At 33.4% G+C, this 22,035-nt stretch overlaps 1 protein-coding gene across 1 annotated transcript in view; it reads left to right on the top strand.

Annotated features, from left to right (window-relative positions):
* The first annotated feature begins 2,082 nt into the window (after positions 1-2,082).
* Positions 2,083-22,035, top strand: part of LOC149085551 (phosphatidylinositol 4-kinase type 2-beta-like) — a 45,945-nt gene continuing 25,992 nt past the window's right edge. Inside the window, exons 1-3 of the mRNA XM_089233622.1 lie at positions 2,083-2,537; positions 16,110-16,307; positions 18,599-18,730. Of these exons, the coding sequence (XP_089089748.1) occupies positions 2,208-2,537; positions 16,110-16,307; positions 18,599-18,730 (660 nt within the window). The 5' untranslated portion in view covers positions 2,083-2,207. The remainder of the gene's footprint in view (positions 2,538-16,109; positions 16,308-18,598; positions 18,731-22,035) is intronic.

The following is a 22,035-nucleotide window of genomic DNA, read 5'->3' as shown; positions in this document are numbered from 1 at the left end:
ATATGGAGAAATCTTTTAAACACACACACAAACCAACACATCATTTCGACGTTCGGTTTTGCAATTTACCATGTTTATGCCAACAGGAAAATGTAGACCAAGAACACTAACCTTCACTACCAAAAACTAGACGCTAATGAAAACTTTCTGAAAATATTCAAACAAACTAGCAAAAGATGGGCGACTGGCCTATAGTCGTCTTTCTTATTGGCGATTATAGGCGTACGCAGAAATTTCTCAAGGGGGGTTTTCACTTTTTTTCCTGCAAAATAACATTATAATCTCGGCGGGGGGGGGGGGGTTAGAACTCCAAAACCCCCCTTTGCGTACGCCAATGTTGGCGATTATATGGCCTTCGTCAGTGCTCATCCTGTGGGCACTATGGAAGCATCATCGAATCGTCATTCATAAACACTGTATCTTTCTTCCCTTTATCTGCAACCCAACTCCCCTCGCTACGAGAAATAGAAATCCCTACAGCAAGCAGAAGCGCGGCTTATACGGTGAAAATTAAATTTTGGAAATTTATTAATCGCAATTTATTATCTTGGTGAGTCTAACTCCCTTCGCAGCGGCAATGGAAATCCTGACAGAAAATACAAAGTGCGTCTTATACGATGAAAATTAAATATTAATTTAATTATTAATCAATCAAATATTTCAGACTCGCTCTTATGGAGATATTGTTGTTGTAAATGTTGGTGACTCTCGGGGGCACGGGTAGAAATAAGGGAGGGGGCCCTACGTCAAAAGTGAAGCCGACTGATCTAATGTATATGCGTATATATGAAATGACATCATCCTGCTCCGCAGACTTTCAAGTCTATCGTCGCCTATACTCGGAGGCGGGGGAGGGCGACTACAAGTTTACAGTTAAAGAGAGGCTCCACGAATTATGAAAATTCATTTTTATGAAGATTCAATTGCTGAAAGAAATTGATCAGAACTGAAAGAAATAAATATAAAAGAAACAATATATATATATATATATATATATATATACAATATAAAAAATATAATTGGAAAAAAAAAATTAAATTGAAAAATCCAGAATAATTAAAAATTTTAAATTAATTTTGATCCTTGTTTAACCGGGTCCCTGGTGGCCCATGCCATTATATATTGAATTAAGCTGTTGTGAATCTGGATTCAGAGTTGGCTCGTGAGCTTTGTGAAAAGTTTTTCCTTTTCCCAAAACGCTTGATAGGTTGAAGACCCTGCCTAGAGCCTAGATCATAGACAGTTAAAATTTCTTTTCATGTAAAAAAAGTAAAATTTATTTTAACAAACAAGCGCGATTCGCCGATTCAGTTCAATATATTCTTAATTCCTTTTGAAAATATGAAGCCAATTATTGTGAAAAAAGTAATTCGGCAATGTAAACGTGTATAGGCAGCTTAGCAACGGATAGCGTCCATTCAGCACAAACAAGCGGAATAGGGTTGACGAAAAGCAGGACGTCACGTAACCTTTCGTCATTTCCGCCCATAGTACCTTCATGGTTGACTCCAGCCACTTTTCTGATCTCGTCGATCCATCTTGCGTAGGATCCTACGCAAGATGGATGCCTATGCTTCAACATCATGGGGCTATCCAGAATAGGCCACAGAATATGCTCCAAGCGAAATTGATGATTGTCTGTAAGACACTCGCTGCCAAGCTTTGTAAATAAGAACTTTGTAATGTAGGATGATAAAATAATGTTTCCAGAAGTTATTGCCAGTTCTATGTCAGATATTATTGTGAAACATCTTTGAAAAAGTTCTTTTCTCCAGAGCGTTGTAAAGTTTGAAACGACCTGCTGATCCATGGACTGGAAAAGAGGAGCCATAATTGATGGGAGAATTTTAATCTTTATGAAATATAATTCTTCAACGAATTCTGTCAAGGAAAAAAATTTGTGATCTCAGACTTCTGAAATATGATTCCTTCGGGATTTGGGCCGTTTTGCATGTTTATAAACCAAGATTAGTTCGTAAAACGAATAATTTTTTGTTGTTCGTAAACCGAATTATTCGCAAACCGAAACGTTCGTAATCCAAGGTAATGCATGTATTCGTTATTTTTTTACCGTAAAATGGCAACATGGTTGTTGTCATCTGCTTTTGATTGCAATTTTGTAGTTTTTTCTAGCGAAATTTAAGCTTCCCCACGTACCCAAGTGTCTTATATTTTCCTATGTCTGGGAAACTGTTGTTTCATCACAAATGTCGATTAGTGAAACACCTCTAAAACCATTTCCTTCCAGTACTCTTGAAATAAAAGCTGCTGTGCCTTCTAATGATGATGGTATTGTACCGGAGGTGTCGTTTTCTCCAGCCATATTACCAGGTATTTGTGAAAGCAGTAGAGAGAGCCAACCATTATTACAGAGACTTGAGCAAGATCATTGCTGCCATGTAAATAACTTTCCAGATGATCCACAGTTCACAGCTATTGTTCGAGAAGTGGAGTTTGCGATTGCGAACGGTATAGCACCGGAAAGGATTTATCAAGGCTCTAGCGGAAGTTATTTTGTAAAAAATATTGATGGACAGGTAATGCGTCACGAACGTATGTTTACGATAAAAGCTTTGCAATAAAAACATTTTTAAAGAATTTTCCATGATTTAGTTTTATAGTGGTTATTTTCATAAGCATAAGTAGTTGTTACTACGGCTTCGCTCACATTTATTTGGTAACCTGGAAATTTCCCCTTCAGACCCCTTTAGGAGGTTGAATTTTGAAAAATAATCTTCTGGACAATATAAAATAAAACTAACTAAATTTCCTATTTTTTCCCTCAGTTTATCCATATAAACTTTGAATCCCCCTCCCCTTTATTCCCTTCTTTTAAATTCCGTTTATTTGAACCTCTTCCCTCCCCCTTTGGGGATTGAATTTAAAAACCCTTCTGAGTGAGTCCCTACATCAGAGTAAAACTACTGATCAAATTTCATATTTATAACTTCAGTCATGCAATGATTTCTTCATATAACCTTTTGGCCCCTTCAGCGATTGAATTTCGAAAAAATCCCTTCTGTGTGATTCTCTACATTATAAAATAAAACTGATCAAATTTCATATTTATAGATTCAGTGGTTTTGACTTGACAATGATTTATCCATATAACCTTTGAACTTTTTTAGGGGTTGAATTTTGAAAAATCCTTTCTTAGTGAGGCCCTACATTATAAAATAAAACACTGATCAAATTTCATATTTATAGCTTCAGTGGTTTCCGCTCTGTGATGATGAATTAGGATGTGTTATTTTTATATGTTTGTAACTCTTTTAGCTGGGTATGATTCGAGTAGGGAGGTATGGAGGAGTGGGACAGTTTCTTGTACACATAAATTTGTTTGTTTTTCTTTTGTATGGAGCTGTTAATGCTTAACATTTATTGCTGACAAACTTTAGGCAAAAAAGATTTACTGTGTATAAATTGAGAAAAATTATTTTCACTCTTCAAAGGTAAGTGAATGCATTAGATCTTGTGAAGTAATTTTTTTTAGTTTTGTTACTTTTTGAATGCAAATTGGATGGATGATTGTTAAAAGAGATCATTTGAATATATTCAAGCATATTGAGACATTCAGCCTAAAAAAAAATATGTGGTTTGTATTTAAGACTTTTTTGTATACGAGTCCACTAAGGGAGGAATAGGATATCTTAATTTAATTAGTTTAATTTGCTTATTGGTTTAAAAATATTTGATACAGTGACTATTTAAAAGTTTTTCTTGTATTTAGAGATATGTAACTTTTGTTCTTTGTTTTTCATGAAGCAGTAATTAGGTTCCTACTAGTTCTTGAACAGATGTTTTTTTTCTTAAAAATTTTCAACCAAGCGCAAGGTACTGGGAAAAAGTTTAAGGACAACTGAAAAACCCACTATATCTTGAAAACTTGTGCTTGTAGGTGCATGAAAATTTTAGTGACAACTACAAGTGAAACTAAACATTTTCCACTAAAAATAATTTTGAAGAATGCTACACTTTTTCATAAAAAAATTATTGAAATTATAGTAAAGGTCAAAAAACCTGAAAAAAATATGTATAAGGATACATTATTTCCAATATTGAAGGAAAAAATTCCCATTTTTCTCATATTGCCGTAACAGCTGAAACTGATTTGCTCAGTCATGCAGTGTGAAATCAGTTTTTTTTTCTGAAAGTGTGATGCCAAAGACAACGTATTTATTAGATATTGAAAAGGCAAAATAGTTACTCTCAAACAAATTGATGCCTGGTCATGAAATGGTGGAAAGAATTTAAAGATTGAAGATTATTAGTAAAAGTTTCATAAATGGGCCAGAGAATTATACACTAAAAGCTTGCACAAAAAAGCTTTTTCTTTTACCATTCATCAGAAAAAGAGGATTATTTACAATTTTTGCTTGAAAGAAAGTTCTCTTGCATAGTTCCAGAAAGAACAAAACTTGCTTTGCACACACTGAACTGTGCCTAATGTGATAGAAAAAATTCAAATGTCTAGTATGCAAAACCGAAATGAAAACCTCCCTTTATAAAACAATGCAGATTAAAGCAACGTGAATCGGTCAAACAGCATGTACCTTTTGCTGCCTAGTAGAATGAGGATGTTTTCTTTAATGAAAAGCAATTTAGATGGACTCAATGGTTTTAAATAATACTGACCTATAAAATCACACAGCCATATCTTGGGAATGTAGGCATATAGAGACAGTTTTGGCAGAATTTCTATTTTCTGAGGCACCTAGCATAATTTGTAGACAATTTTTGTTTCCATAGAATAATGCTCCTATACATGTTTCAAAGTCTAAAAGGTATTGGTTTAAATCCAATTCAGTGGAACCCCTCAAGTGGTGATTGAGAAGTCCTTTTCTTAGTCTTATAGAGCTCATGATATTTTGACTCAGGAAGTGTATAGAAGTTTTGAAGAAGAAGATGAACTCAGGAAGTGTGGTAAGTAAACTGAAAAAATAAGCTAAACGATTGAAAACAAACATTATTACTTTGATCAAAGAAGCTTGGAAGACGATTACATAACTAGTTATTAATGACTTGTGTATCTACCAACGACATCCCGAAAAATAAAGCTTATAAATGAAAAATGTCTATTCTGGGAAATAAAATTTTTCAGCATCATTTTTAATTGTCCTTATAGTAACTTTCCAGGTTTTTGACCTTTACTATAATTTCAACAATTTTTTTCTGAAAAAGTGCAGCACTCAAAATTAATTTTAGTGGAAAATGTTCAGTTCCACTTATAGTTGTCGCTCTAAAACTTTCATGCAAGCACAAGTTTTCAAGATATAGTGGTTTTTCTGTTGTTCTTAAACTTTTTTCCACCACCTTTGTAGATTATTTTATTTAAATCTTGTCACAGGAATATAATTTTATCAATATTGTGGCCGTGATTTGAATAGTTCTTTTTATTTTATTTAAATCTATCACACTTTAATATTAAATTTTAATTTTTTAATGATTGTCCCATTGCTCTACATATTCATGTCCTAATTCCCCCACATAGTAGGGAGGAGAGAAATTTTTTTGCGAATTAAAATTTTTCATAAAAAATAAAATATTACTTATTTTGAATTGTTATATATTTTTTCTTATTCCAAAAGTGGCACGATGCTTTCGAGTATCAATTACAACATGTCAGGCCCATAGCCAAAAATTTTATTCCGGGGGGGCCCAAAGTGTGACAATAGATTTGGCCATCTTTTTCCCTTTTTCGGTCGTTTTCTCACATTTCATGGGAGGACCAGACTCCCAAGTCCCCCCCCCCCGCTACGGCCTTGCAACATGTTATAATTTACGATAACAATTTAAAAAATGTTTTTGGGAAAAATGTCCCCTCCCCACTCTCTTGCACGTCATTATCGCTGTAAATATTCATTTGTGTGTGACTTCAGCCACTCATCGGAATTATTGTTGCTGCTATATGAGAGGTTTGGGAAGCTTTTTTTTCAATGAAAAATAATCGTTATAAGCATAAATGAATAAAATGGTACAGTGAACCTCCTCCCCCACTACAGTGATACTCGATATGATGATGAATCTCTCTGCAGTGTTATTTTTTCAAGTCTTGTTTTGAAATGTCTATGTTGCCTCTCGATATAACACTAATCTTAATCACTCTACAACATATTTTTTCTTGGTCTGCAGTGTAGCATATTGAGGTTTTGCTATATCTTAAAAATAAATAAATACTAAAATAATAGAATATATAATGTTTTGAAAACACAAATTGATGAAACAGAAGTGGTATGACATACAGCACTATGAAAAGGGGATGGGTGTCATATGACAGCACTTATTTAACCCTTGCAGCAGCATTGATATCTTGTGTCCTTAAAACCCTCTTGTTTCGGCAATGACGAGTCCAGATGTTGCATTGTGGTTTTTTAAACATGTTTCCCATCCCCAGACCTTTCAGATCAACTGCCGGTGGGTAAAGTCAGTTTTTGTTCAGAGTTTAATAATAGGGGTGAGACTATTTTTTCTTCTTTCCCTTGGGTGAGTATAGGAATATTGATGCAGTATAAATATTAGAAAAAGCCAGAATATTTCTTTTTCTCAGTTTTTTCTATTATCCTGAGAGTTTGGGGGCAAAGCCCCAAAGCAGAATGTTTTGAATTGTTCTGCAACGAGCCCTCAGCTGACTGGAAATGTTCTGTGGTGAAAATCCCCGTAATAGTTCTTTCTGCACTTTTTCATAAAAATTCTTCTAAATTATTCTGCAGTAGCACTGATTTTTCTGTGACGTACATCACAGATTTCAGCATATTCTGCTTTGAGGGGGGGGGGGAGCATTATCAGCTGTACAAAAATTAAACAAGATGTGGCTCAGTTTAACAATTTGCAATCACAAAATAATTGGAGCAGAAGTTTATTTTGATAACTGAGGCAGAAAGCTAACCTTGGAGCAGGTTAGCTGCTAGAGAAATTGTTGAAAAAAGAGCTTGTGATACTGTTCATTAGTTAGGATCAAACATGATGGTCAAGTTAGGTAAGGTCTAAAAAAAATTCTGGTACTGTTGCAGATGTTGATGGAGATGATGATTAAATTGAACTTGAATTTGAGGACTAAAATAACACAGATAATGATGAAGTTTAAAAATGAGATTGGAATTTCATCACTCAACAAAGAAGTGCTTCAAAAAATACTTCTAATTATGAAGAAAATATAATTTATTGGAAAAGACGACCACCAAGCTGGATTGAAAATTTTTTTTTACTCAATGCATAAATAAAGCATGAGAAATTGTTGTGTTTGCCAAATATAAAAAAAAAATATTGTCATTTGCCAGTATGAATTCATAAATAAATAAGTATTAAAAGAAATTGTTTAGTTGGAGCTTCTGTAATGTATAGCTACCACAATTTTATCCAGTTAATAAAACAATAATTACGGTGATTCCTTTGTGCTCATCAGTAATTCTTTTTTGGAATTTTTGGTGAATTCAGAGTGGAATCCTCCTTATGAAAAATAATGAAAGGCAGCTAAAGAAAAATAACAGTTCCTTGTTATTACCTTCATGGGTTTTCATTGTTGTCAAAATTGCCATTCATGGAATTTTGTACATAACTGCAATTTTAATCAGAATTATACCACCAGGGTCTTATTTAGGCATGTGCAGTTTCATGGGACTACAAATTTTTTAATAACAGTATATATATTTTTTGGAGATTGAGTGCTGGGAACAACTGATGTTTCGAGGGGGGGGGGGGAGACCAAAATGATACAACAGTAGACAACTATGTCATTTCATAAAAATCAGTCATTTTCTAATAAATCTCACTACTGCTTTGGGTGGGGAGGGGGGAAGCAAAAATATTTGACTGCACTTAGGTATGAGAAATTTTAAACACAGGCCTGCATAGCGCCCTCAAACTTAACTATGATTTCTTTTTTTACTTCTGTGAGGCTCTCTTTTTTTCTAATTCCATCCTTTCTGGCAAGTTGTAGCTATTTTTTTCAGATCCATTTTTACCTCATGAAATACACAGAAGTAAAAAAAAAAGAAGACAAATCACAGGAAATCGTATGGAGGTGTTTTGCAGTATTTTTCAAGTTTCCATAACCTCTTCAAACCTGAGCCAAAACTAACCAATAAAAAAAGTTTTTTTTGGTTTATTGTATGTCAAAATACCCTTTAAAAAAAAGAAAAAATGAAAAATGAATTGATTTGGGTTGATATTTTTACTGTTACCATTTGAGTTGGGAACCGTTGCGTATACCTGAAGTCATAACTTGAAAAAAGAATCATTAAAACCATTAAAAATGAAGGTACACATGTGCACCTCTGACGTGAAGAGGTTATTGCAGTGATACCTCTGTTAACGAGGATAATACATTACGAAATCACATTCATTAGCCGAAACATGATTTTCCATAGGTTTCAATATAAAATTGTTTAATTCTTTCCAGGCACAGCCCAAAATTTGAAGATAAGTTTTTTGAAACATCAAGGAGAGCGCTATAAAAAAGATGAAAACTGGCAGAATGCTGAAATGAACCGCTTCACAATCGAATAAAGGAGAATTTAAAGAAAGATGAAAAACCAAATATATCTTTCATTTTACATTATGGGGTGCAGTAAGATTGGTGAGCTCTAGTGGAAAAAAAGTGTGTGAGGTAGAGTGCTATGTGATATAGTCAACTCGTTTCTGTCCCACGTACATGCAGATGAAAAAGATATACAAGCTCCTAGAATGTCGACTGTTTAGTTTGGTACTAAGAGTCTAATCATATTCACACACTGAAATCATTCAAGTCTACAGCTTTTTTAAAAAATATGTTTTCTCTTAGCTTAATCATTCATTTTAAATGAAATGGCCCAAAACCCTTCTGAAAGAGAAAGCGAGGTGCATCTGGAAAGCGATTCCAAGGTGGAAATAAATTAATCTGGATCAAGTGACGGTTGTTCATTGGATTCTTTGGTAAAAATTTATCTCACAACGTTTTATGGCACAAAAATTGAACTCGCCTCACAGATGTTTTATGTTAGCATATGCATCCGTATCAGCTGAAATGTTTGTTACTGAGACAGAAAATCATTGGAAAAATCTTTGTTAGCAAAAAAATTTGTAAGCTGAGGCATTTAGCCAAGATATCACTGTACAGTGAAATCTGGATATAACAATATTCTGTGGACTGAGAAAAAAAATACAGTAGACTCAACTATCCAGGTCATGACTATCTGGTCTCTGTACTATCCAGCCTAGTTAAAAATTAATACGTAATATTTCTCCATGATTCCAAGCTGCACAAAGTTAAAACTGGTTTTGGGGTGTGGCTACGCAAAATCTATCATTAAAATCTCTTGCACTGTGCTAGCCACACCTAAAAACTAGACCAATTTTCGCATGGATTAGCTTGTAAGTGGAGTGACATTGCAGTGTGCAAGAGGGCTGAAACGGAAAAGCCCTCAGTCATCTATATCAAGCACTTTTAGAAAACAAAAAGTGTTAGTTTTGATTCTTTCATCTTTGGCATACCTTTTGACATTTGCATTATCATTACTCAATGAAAAGTGAAATGAGTTTAAATAATTGTAAGAATTTAACTTATGTTTTGTTTAATTTTGAAAGCGTATGGTATGTGTTTACATACTGTACATTCTTGAGTTTTCTAACAGCATAACTTGAAGCATTATTTCTCATCTGTCTGAATACTAGAAATATTGCTTGAAAAGCTATATATACGAAACAACTCTGGAAAAATGGTGTCACCCGTCAGAACTGCACATGGGAAGACCACTATAGTAGCGTATGTCTACTGCACTTCAACAAACTCACTTTATGTCATATTTTTGAGCATATAAATGGGTGAAGTTGGTTTTCTGTGGTTCCCAACTTCGAGCCGCGTATGCAAGCCAATATTCCTGATAAGTCTTGCCACAGGCCTACAACAGTACATCTAGCCAATCATTACATTTCACTCGCAATTTGAAATATATAGATGGCAACACTGAAAAATCAGACAACACCGGGAATAGGCACTAAGACTGTTAGTTACACTCACTTACATTTCCGGCACAGCTCACTCGGTTAGTGGCGGATTAAAGTCGGTCGAGGTTCTGTGTGCAAAAGAAAATAATGGGCCTTAAGTTAGAAAAAAGTGGAAAGTTTGGGGTTTTTGGGGCCCTTCAGAAGTTAGGGCCCCAGGCGTGTGCCCGGTGCATTTGCAATTAAATCTGCCTCTGCACTCTGTAGTAAATAGCCTGTGGTGATAGACTGGAGTGTTGCTTGGTTTGAAAGAAAGAAAGCATATAAATGGTGCAAGTAAAATCTTTCTGAGCCCATTGGGCAACAGCTTACTGGGTGTTAAAAAGTCCCTGTGGCAAGTATAAATCTGTAGATGGTTTGATTCTACAAGTAGACGGAAAATTGCTGAGAAAGACAAGCAGTATTTATTAGACATATCTAAAGTAAAGTCGGGACATTGTCCAGTGATTGATCAATTTGATATCTTGGTCCTCTGTCACTTTCTAGATGACTAACTGTGACCAATAGAGTGCATATGTTGTGAAGAGCAAATTTTAATTAAATGTTAGGTAACTAGTTGGGAGGAGGGGGAATTGATGCATTGAATGAAACCTTGATTACAAAGAAAATGAAGCTAGACATGTGAACATATGTCAGACCTTTCAGAACTGCGTGGACTTTAGGAGCTATCAACATTTATCATGAACCACATCCAGATGCTTTGCCAAAAAAGTCTGTACCAGAATAACACCTCTGGTTGGGGGTGAAAAAAATTTTATATGCATGATTAAACATAATTTATTTTCAATTTAAATGAAAACATCTCATGTGCGGAAGATGTGAACATTTTGCCCTGTTCCCCTCACATTAGCCAGCATGCCATTAAACTCAGAAAACACACACACCAGATTTGGAATGTTGGAGTGTAGTCCTTTCATGGCATGTCAGAAAAGGTATTTTTTAGTAAGGATCACAGAATAAATTCAAAAGACTGATATCTATTTATATTAAGCACTGAATAAATAAGTGAATGAGGGTAAAATATATATATGTGTGTTTTCTGTCTAGGAATTCAATATCAGAATAAAAGTTCAGCATTTACTTCTCTAATTTAATTATGAACCCAATACAAAATATATATTCACACTTTTTTGTGCTTGTTCAAAGATTGAATAAATATGCTGTCACCTTTGTATTGCATCACATTTTGCCACGAAACTCTTCACTTTTTCACTCTGTTTATTCCAATGTTATACACAATCAAGGAATAAAAAATGCTTCACAATCAACATGTGTTCCATTTGCAGGGGTCTGTCCAGACTTTCTTTGTAGGATCCTGTTTTGTGAAAATTTTCATTATTTTTTTGAAAAGAGTCATCAATTTTATGAAAAATAAGAAATTTTGTGGGAAGCAAAATAATCTAGGTAATCTATCACAAAAAATGAAATGCCGAATTTATGGTTTCATTAATTTTTATTTTACAAGATATACAGAAGACTGGATGTTGTGAAGATATTTATTATTTGAGATGTTAATTTTTTAAGGAAAAAACTCATCTCTGCCTCTACCGGGAGTCGAACCTGGGTCCCTCGATTGCCGGACGAGTGCTCTGACCACTAAGCTACAGAGGAGATAGAGATTTTCCTTCGCTAGAGCGTATATATGCCGAACGGAACCGTGCAATGGACGGTGAAACCGATCGGCTAATAGCTCATTTTTTAAGGAAGGAAAACATTTTTTTCCTTCCTTAAAAAATTAACATCTCAAATAATAAATATCTTCATAACATCCAGTCTTCTGTATATCTTGTATTAACAAGTGGAGAGCGACATTCATGTCATATATATAGCCATCTGGTGGCTCGTCGTCCATGAGCTATTAGCTGATCGGTTTCACCGTCCATTGCACAGTTCCGTTCGGCATATATACGCTCTAGCAAAGGAAAATCTCTATCTCCTCTGTAGCTTAGTGGTCAGAGCACTCGTCCGGCAATCGAGGGACCCGGGTTCGACTTCTGGTAGAGGCAGAGATGAGTTTTTTCCTTCCTTAAAAAATTAACATCTCAAATAATAAATATCTTCACAACATCCAGTCTTCTATATATCTTGTATTAACAAGTGGAGAGCGACATTCATGTCATAAATTTTTATTTTGTTAAAGGTCCATTTTCCGGACCCAAATTTTGGCTTGATAGACCTCTGATTTAACTCATCTAATCTGCACAAATAAATTTATTTAGTATCCGACATTTATAAAAAATCAAGATTTACAATAGTACAAACAAATATAAAGCTCAAACTATCAGAACATTGTTCGAAAACAAAGGATCTTAAAATGAAATGCAAAAAACACGGTTCAATTCAATTGATTCTTAAGCTGTGTTTACATGACAAATAAAAATCTTAGTAGTCTTCATTCTGCAATAGGGGAAAAATGCAAAAGATTATGGGGAAAGACATTGGAAACCCAAAATCCCACCAAAGAAGATGGGTTGAATCTTCCCTTTCTTTTTCTCCTGCAAGGGGGAAGAAAGTTACCAAAGCAAGTTATAATATTCACCCCCATTCTTCTGCAATTTGGCTCATGTAAACAGAGCTTTAGTGTGTAGATATTTACCCAGAATCTGTAACTCAAATTTCCTGGCGGGGAAAAATATAGATTTTCCCCGGCATGCCACAAAACTTATATTTTCTGCTGGTCTACCTCAATGTTTCCAAGTGTGCTTTCTGGTGCAGTGAAAAATTCATAGGGAATTTTCCTAAAATTTTTGTATTATTAGGTGTACAATTTGTAATGTGAAATTAAATTTATCGAAAATAGCACAGCATTAGATGAGCATAGAGAAGATAAATATAAATGTTCTCATCAAAGCAATAGACTAGTCATTGATGAAACTATTTTTTGATTCCATTCAAGACAGGTTTCCGTCTTATACAGTGTTCATCGAAAGTTTCACTGTAAAATAATCATGACAAAAAAGTAATAGTCATACTCTGATTTATGCTATCTCGATTATGCGATTTTAGAGTTATGTGATTTTCTGTAAAAATTTCTTATTCTTGAATTCAGCATCATTCATAAATATGGCATTATAGTCAAGATGGAAACAATATTATATTTATGATGTCATAATTGGGCAAGAATATATTATTCACTCAATCAGAACACTGCAAGAAGCTAAGCTGAGCTGATTTTTTCAGGTGTTAAAAGTAGAAACTGGAAATGCAGCTGCAGATGTAAACTTTGCCAGAGATTTTGAAAGACAATTTGAGCCTTAGAACTATTTAGAATCATAGCTCCCATTTTTAAAGAATGGTTTGGTCAACATTTAATAAGTTAAGTGAAACGTTATTTGATATTTATCAAGACTGCGCCAGGCCATTCCCCCGTCGTTTGTCACTAATTTTGACTCTCTCCAAAGTTTGTTTACTTGACTTTATGTGAAGAAAGAAAAACTAATAACAAAATTACCCGGCTTTACACAAAAAGATCACTTCTTTCTATGGACAAAAGTGTTATCAAATATCACACTACATATGACATTTACCTCCAATTACTGGTTAGAATAAAATGTTTAATGCAAAGAAAAATACTGATAAAATAGGACTAGGAATTTCTATGACTTTGCATATTTTTTATTTTGTTGCATATTTCAGTATTTTTATGTGATAGAGCATATTTTAAGGTGTTATTTTACATTTTCAATGATATTTTTTTTTCCTTGAAATTCCATCTTCTACTAAAAGACTTATGCAAGGTCGAGATAAAAAAAAAGAGGTAATTTTTTTCACACACACACACACAGAATTTATCATATACAATAGTTGATTATGTATAATCATAAGCTTGTGTATTGGTAAATATGATAATCACCAATTCATTAATTTATTAACTGAACATAACTATAGAAAAGGATGGTGAATTTGAATGATAATGTGTTGGTTTTGTTTGCACATGTTGATATGAGTGAAGAAAGCCAATATTATACCAGTGATAATGAGATATATGTTTTTATCTTCATATAAAATTCATTCAAATTTTTAATTTAATTTTTGTTAAATACGTGCAGTGTACGTACCATGTTCAGGTAAAAATAATTGTTTTAATGAAAAGAAAACAGGTTATACATTTTTCCAGGGCCGCGCCGGACCAGGGGGGGGCATCCAGCATCTAGTTGCACCCTTGCATTTTTCCATGTTTATCACACTTGGGAATTATTTAACATATAATCACTGGTAAAAGTGATTCTTTTTTCAAGATGATTAGTGATTATGCATAACCACCTGTGTGTATCCCTTTTACAGTAACAAATACATTTTAACATCTAAATGTAAAGGAACCAATTTATTGCAACCGAAGCCAAATGTCATATAAATGTGAAAGTCGTATAAACGAGGTTCCACTGTGTCATACCTCCAAATTAATGGACAAAATTTTTGGTCCCAGGAGTGTCCGTTATCAAGAGGTTTTACTATACATAGCAGTAAATTGATTTATAATTTTTGTTGATTTTGATCATGTATACAAATACACAAAGGCCACAACAGGCAAAATTTCCAATAAAGTGGCTGAGAAAAAGATGCCCATATATATATATAAAAATATGGATTTAATATATCTAAACTATATCAAAAATACAGCAATCCATGTTGTTATGTGTTAAAGAAGTGTTGCCATCTGTCTTTGAATCCGGAACAAACAATTCAGTAGGTTGTTTTGCCTGTATGTATTGCCACATCAATATAGAAAAACAAGACAAAATACAGTCAAACTTTGTTATGAAATCGAAAAAAATACAGAAAATATTTTGCACTAATCTATTTTTGTATTAACCAACAAAACAGTGAAAATTGATTATATCCAATGTAAAAATATTTAATTCATATTAGTTTAAAATTATATTGGGCAAGTTTGTCTTGGAGGTTCAACTATACCCCCATTTTAGCATTAAGTTTATAGATAAATTTGTATTTTATAGTTTTTTCCCCTTCTATGCGATGTGGTTTTAAAAGGCAGTAAATTTTCCGTTTGGTTCAGAAACCAAAATAATTTTTAAAAAAAAGCTGTATTACTGATTCTATGAGAGGCCTATGCAGTTGGTAAAGAATTTCAGTTCAAGCTAAAACTGAACATTTAAAATAGTTTTAATTGCTGAGAAATTGAATTTTCTGGAGGTATTTTCTGCCGAAACTGATATTTGGAAAGAAAAGTACATTTGTCTCCTCCGGGAATCGAACCTAGGTCCCCTTGCACACCGGGCAAGTGCGCTAACCAATGTACCAGGCTCATTTTTCAATTCCCTATAACATGCACTAGTAGCATGAAGCGCTGAGTGGAGACAGCAGCCTCTCTTAACTACAGCAATTTTCGCCCGAATTGGCATTTTTGTATGAATAAATAGTACCATCTTGATACCATCTCTTCAGTTTTAATTGCATTAATATTCCTCATTGGTACATAATTTCACTAAAATTAACTTTACCAGAAATTGGAAGAAAATTTTCAGGTCTTTTTTTTTTGTTTTACAGAGCGTATTTTTAGTTATTTTACGACAAACTCATTTTTTGTAGAACATTTTCAAGCAGTTTTTAGGTCATAAAAATTCTAGCCCTACTGATGAACATTTTCAACATCTCCTGGTGACTTATAAAAGTTCATTTCATGCGTTCCTGGTATTGTCATTTATTTGCTGATACGTATTCAATATTTTTGATTTATATAAACGATCTTCCTAATTCCATCAATTGCCATATCAGACTTTTTGCAGATGATTGCATCATCTACCAAACAGTGCACAACGAATCCGACCAAGCATCTCTTCAAAACAACCTCAACATTATATCAAAATTGGTGCTCGTCCTGGAAATTACCCCTTAACTCTTCTAAAACAGTTTTTATGAAAATTACTCGCAAAAGACTTCCCCTCAATAGTTCTTACTCTATCAATAATTCTCTAATCATCAAGGTTTCTTATTATAAATATCTGGGTGTAATTATTTCTGCCACCTCCATTGGAACCTCCATGTTGATTACATCTTTTAAAAGTGTTATTTTTCTCAATATTTGTGTCTATAGCAGTGTTTTAACAACCCGAAGTGGAGAATATTTTCCATATGTTTAAATTTTGACTTAAAATTTTTTCTTGTGATAGAAAATTGGCGTCTATAAACCAAAGGATGAAGAACCATATGGACGACTTAATCCAAAATGGACTAAGTGGATGCATAAACTTTGTTGCCCTTGTTGTTTTGGACGTAGCTGTTTGGTGCCTAACCAAGGATATTTATCTGAAGCTGGTGCGTCTCTAGTAGACCAAAAATTACAACTTAATATTGTTCCGAAAACAAAAGTAAGATGCATCTAATTTTCTTATTTTCTAAATTTTTGAGATCAATTATTATTCTTGTTCAAAGTTTTTTGTTGTAATTTTATAAAGTTTACATAAATCTGTGATTTCACTAATAAAGAACCAGTTGGAGAGAGAGAAAATATATCTCTGAAACAGAGCTGTATAGAATAACTATAAAATGTAACAAAATTTTGAAAAAAAAACCTGTTTTAATATGAAAACAGAAAATGTCATTGAATGGCTTATTCAAGAGTAGACTTTTAAATGAACATTTTGATATGTGATCAAAGTATACAGATTTACATTTATTCTTTTATGTGCTACAGTAGCATTCAAAAGTCTTTTGACAAATGAAAAATGCCTCATTGGGCATATTGCCTGTTGTGGCCTTCTATTTGTATGTGTAGCACCAACGAATTTGCATGCAGTTCCCTGATTTTGATATGTAAAGCAGAAGGAAGATATTTATCGACACCTGTAGTTGAAATTTGTTTGTTTGGGGTTTGTGAGCTTTATATTGTCTAATTTTTGTTTTTGGATGGATCAAAAGTTGTTTGACAAATATAGCTTAATCAAATGATGGAAGAAATTAATTCTTATCTAATGTAAATTTGTAGTAGGATTAAGCAGAACACATAATGGAAACTCTAAAACAGCATCTTCAACCAGTTGCTTGCGAGCACCATGGTGCTCCTTGAATCACCCAGAGTGCTCAATGCTTGTGTTCTATTTCGTGCTCGTGAGCACTTGATCAAAGTTCAATTAAATGTACAATTAAAATCACGTACAATCAAATCATGTACAATTTGTGCGTTATAGGATTGAAGTCATCCTGATTTCATGCAGTCGTAGGTCAAACTTGCTGAAAAGGATGCTCTTTTAATGATGGATACAGGAAGTGCTCGTGACTAGAAAAGGGTTGAAGATCCCTGCTCTAAAACATAAAAAATATTTGGATTTGTTTTGGGAAAGCGTAATTAAGGCTTAAAATAAGGGGTGAAGTCAAGCTCAAGAGTGGCAAGTAATTTTATTTTAGTACTCCAAGACAGTTCATAATTTTTAGAAACATGTTTAATAATCTCGGAAACCTGTAAAAAGTACTTTTCTTTTAATATGACCAAAGAAGACAACAGATAAGATAGATAGAACAAGCAAAAAGAGATCCTCAAAATGTCCACCTAGGAAAAAACTTGATGAATTTAACTCATAACACGGACTGAATGTAACAGTGTATCACTTGTAAAACATTGGCTGAACATCATGGGCTTGTTTGCTCGTCTTCCAAGTGAAAAAAATCATTATTACTTAATTACAGAAGGGCAAGGGAGAGGGAAAATTATGCCAATCTTCCTATAGACAAGAGAAACAATCCAAGATGTACAAATAGGTAACATATAATATACATATGAGGCATTACAGGTTCTTATAGGTAGTTATAAGGAAAAATTATAAGGAAATTATTAAGGTATTACAGGTTCTTAGTGCCAAACTCAAAGATGAAAGTAAGAATGATTTTTGACTAAAGGTGTCAGTCCTCTTTAACCTTCTGAAAAAAATACATGGGGCAGGTTCCATTACAAAAATGTATTTCATAACCACCGTACGTTATCCTTAACAAGATGAAATATGTCACTATTACTCGTATTCCAGCAGGACAATAACCATAAATATTGCTCATAAGTTATTAGACATTATTTGAAAAACAACAAAAAGAGTTTTATGGGTGGTGAAGTTAGAGCCATAACTTCAATACCACCAAACATTTATGGATTGATTTCAATAGATGAGTGAGAGCCAGGAATTATCTGAATTTGATGGTTTTTTCTGTTGTGTCAAAAAAGAATAGGAAAAATATCCACTGACCATGGGACAAGAACATTGGGTCTATGCCAAAGACATCACAAGTATTTTTACAATCCAAATATTTTCTAATGAAGAGTTGACTTATTGTATGTACTGTTATGTACATGTACTTTATTATAACATCCATGACATGACCAGATTTGACTATTTATTGTTTGCTTTCTTGTTTGTGTTGAAAGACTATTGACCCACCATAAAAGTGATTAAATTTTTTTTCTGATTTTACAAAGTGTAGATAAGCAGTTTTTGATTATAATAGTTGGTAATGAGGTTCTGCGTTTGTGTTTCATAGGACCGATTTAATTAAAAAATTCAAATATGAAATTTTTAGACAAATTTATTTTTGTCAAAAGACTTGAGTACTACTGTATGATTTAAAAATCATTTTTGAGCAATTTATGAGCTAATGTAGGATTGTTTTTTAAAAGGTTGTTAGACTGACTAGCGATGCCTTCAATTACTCAGCTATTGATAGAGCAAAGTCAAGAACGAAAAAAAATGTAGTTGAAAGATTTCCAAAATTTCCACTTCATTTCAACCGAATCGGATTACCTCCAAAGGTGAACAAATAATTATTATGCAGTGAAATCTTGATACAACAATATTCTGTGGACCAAGAACAAAAATTGTTTCACAGATATTATTATATCGACAGGCAGAATTACCATCACTGTGTACCTCCAAATTTATGCCGTTGATATCACTTTTAGTTGATGGGGATGAATAAGACCGAAAAATGCATGCTTACAAGCAGACCAAAAATGCAAACTTACAAGCATTTATTGGTTGCACAAAATCATAATTAATTGATAAAATTGAGTCAGGTGTTTCACCCTGTAGATAATTTCACCACACTATATTATTGTCTCTTACACATAAAGTAGTAACAGTGCTAACTTTGCTAACATTTTCAGAGAAGGGGAACAAGAAATGCAAAATAGATACCCTCTGAAAAACAAGTGGGTAGATGTTTAAAATTAGATTGAACGCTATTTTGAGCAAAATATAGAAAAATATTGTTGTAGCGGTTTCAAAATCTCTTTAAAAAATATTATTACTGAGGAATTTATCATAGTAAATAACATTGTTATGAAGTTATGGAAAAAAAGTTTAAGCATATATAGGCAAAAACTGCCATATCTTAAAAACCTTTTGATGTAAATATATGAAAATTTGAGTGTGATAATTGCAAGTAGAACTAAACATTTTCCTGTGAAAATATTTTTATGAGTGTCACACTGCTTCAGAAAAAAAAATATTGAAATTATAGTGAAGATCAGATTCTGGAAAGAAGTATAACAATAATCTGGTGGAAAAACCTTGTATCCTAATTTTTTCCGAAAATAAGGTTTTTGTGTCTACGGAAAGTAGGCCTCATATACCATATCAACCAGACAAAGCATATCATCACTAATGAATGTAGTGCCATTTGTATTGTTAAAATTGAAAACCTTGTAGTTCATACCAGCAATTGTGGTGTAGAAGCTTTGGGTTTAGTATAGGATCCTATGGGTTGGCTCGAAATGGAGGGCGATGAGGAGAAAATTTTTTTGAAGCAATGGGGGGATGATGTAACAAAACATTTGAGAAACTATGGTATAACGGGAAATGAATGGGAAAAAAGTAAACGGTCAATCACTTGTGGCCCTGTTTGAATGATGTCAGGGTCTGGTACCATGCCGCGGCCCAAGGGTTGAGAAACACTGATCTAGGTGTGCTCTACAGCTCCTAGAAGTTTGTAAACCTGGTGCAGAAACACCCTGTATGTACCTCAGAATTGGGATTACCAACATATGATTCTGTCGGGGTGGCATAGTTCCATGGCAGTAATATTTAAAACACTTGAGTCCATCTAAATTGAATTTATTTGCATGAGAAAAAACATCCTCCCACTTGGCACTGAAAGATGCACGCTGTTTGGCAAATTCAATTCACGGCTTTTTTGTAAGGATAGGTTTGCACTTCCATTTTGCATACTAGAGATGAATTTTTTTTAACATAATTTTTTTTTTGACCTGATGAAAGGATTGAAAATCCCTATAGGTCACAAAGTGTGTGTGTGTTTATTTTTCTCTTTTTTGTTTATATTCTACTGTTTTGTGTTTTGATGTTCACTGTGTTTTTTGTCTGATTGTGTGCGCATTTGGAAAAAAAAAACAAAAACATTAATCACAGTTCAACTTGGGCAATGCAAGTTGTATTCCTTCTGAAAGTGGAAGGAATACAACGTGGAAGGAAATAGGAAGAGAATTTTTGTGTGAGCTTTCAGTCCATAATTCTTGGACTCTTTTATAAAGCTGTAAACAACAGTCTTTAATCTTTTATTTCTCCCTGCAATTTTGTGAAAATACATCAGTTTTTCCTGAGCAAGCATTTTATCCTTTCAATTTCCAATAAATTTATTGTCTTTAGCATCTTCACACTTTCAGAAGAAAATTCAATTTTGCAGAACATGATTGATCAAAGCAGTCTTGACTGTTATGCCAACATGAGAAAGACAAAATTTCTTACCCACATCAAAAAACATGTGTCCTTATATTTTTTTCCAGAATATGAGCTTCACAATAATTTCAACAATTTTTTTCTCAAACAATGCAGCATTCGTCAGAATTATTTTCACTGAAAAATGTTTAGTTCTGTTTGTTATTGTCTCTCTAAAATTTTCATAAATTTACATCCACATGTTCGAAGATATGGCAATTTTGCAGTTGTTCTTAAAAATTGTTTCACCCTGATGAGGTGAGCAGAGTGCAGCATACCTCTAACTGTTTATATTGTTAGCTATTTCATTTCAAAAGAACTGCCCATGTCGTAAAGGAAATAATAAAACTTCTTTTAAAAATAAAGTAAGTTATTTATTTTTTTTAAATATAAAAAATATGCTAATACCAGACTACACATGTTGCATTAACAATTGAGAAACTAAGATAAGGATAACGAGCAAGACAATACACTGAAGATACATTCCACTTACATAGGCTGTACATGCTGTACACACCATGTAATGTCACACATTTGCGATGATAGCGACATAATTTACATAACATTACATGTGATGCCAACACACAAAATTTCTTATCAGAATGATGTTATCTGGTCATGATTTGCATGAGAATAGGAAAAGAAAATATACGATCGGTTGTGGTTGAAACTGCAAAGGTAAATATGTAAATATTTTTCTTATATTACAACAGCTCTTAAACCTTTTTTAACTATCTCATCGTTTTGAAGGCAACCCCAAACAAAGCTTCCAAAATATCATTGTATCAAGGTTTCACTGTACTGTACTTTTAACTCAAACTACTTTTTGGTTTGCATATAAGTTTTATATAAATCTTTCTTTAATTTAAAGTTCTTAGTTTTTACTTTTATATTTTTGAGTTAGTCGAATCCCGGTTTAACGAATACCGTTATAGCAAAAAAAATCTCATTTTAACAAACACTTTTCTAATTCCCGAGATAAATTTACATAGGAAAAATGCAAAAACCTAGAATTCCTTTATAACAAAATGTCTTTATAATGAAGTGATTTCTCCGGTCTCTTGGGGTTCGTTATAACAGGATTCAACTGTATTTGATTATTATGAACCATTTGAAGATATTTTTACTCGTATTAATTTTTGAGAGCTCTTCAAACAGGATTCAGATACGCAAAAAAAACCTATTTCATTATGAATGGCACTTGCATCATAGGTATAAGGTTTTTGCACTTGAAGTCATATAAATCACATTTTAATATTTGAAACAATTTTTTTAATAGCTCTAGCCTAATTTTATTGTCTTAAATCAGTTTGTGAACAACTTTTTGTGCAGTTGTAAGTTTTAGCAGTCTTTGATAGATTTTATATGTCCCCTGCAACTGCAC

The sequence above is a fragment of the Pholcus phalangioides genome, unplaced genomic scaffold (assembly GCF_987345545.1).
Source record: "Pholcus phalangioides strain wild (caught in Gottingen) unplaced genomic scaffold, Ppha-v1.0 ptg000007l_1, whole genome shotgun sequence".
Classification (NCBI taxonomy): Eukaryota; Metazoa; Arthropoda; class Arachnida; order Araneae; family Pholcidae; genus Pholcus; species Pholcus phalangioides.
Note: the sequence above shows the minus strand (reverse complement) of the source record. Positions and strands in the feature narration are given on the sequence as shown.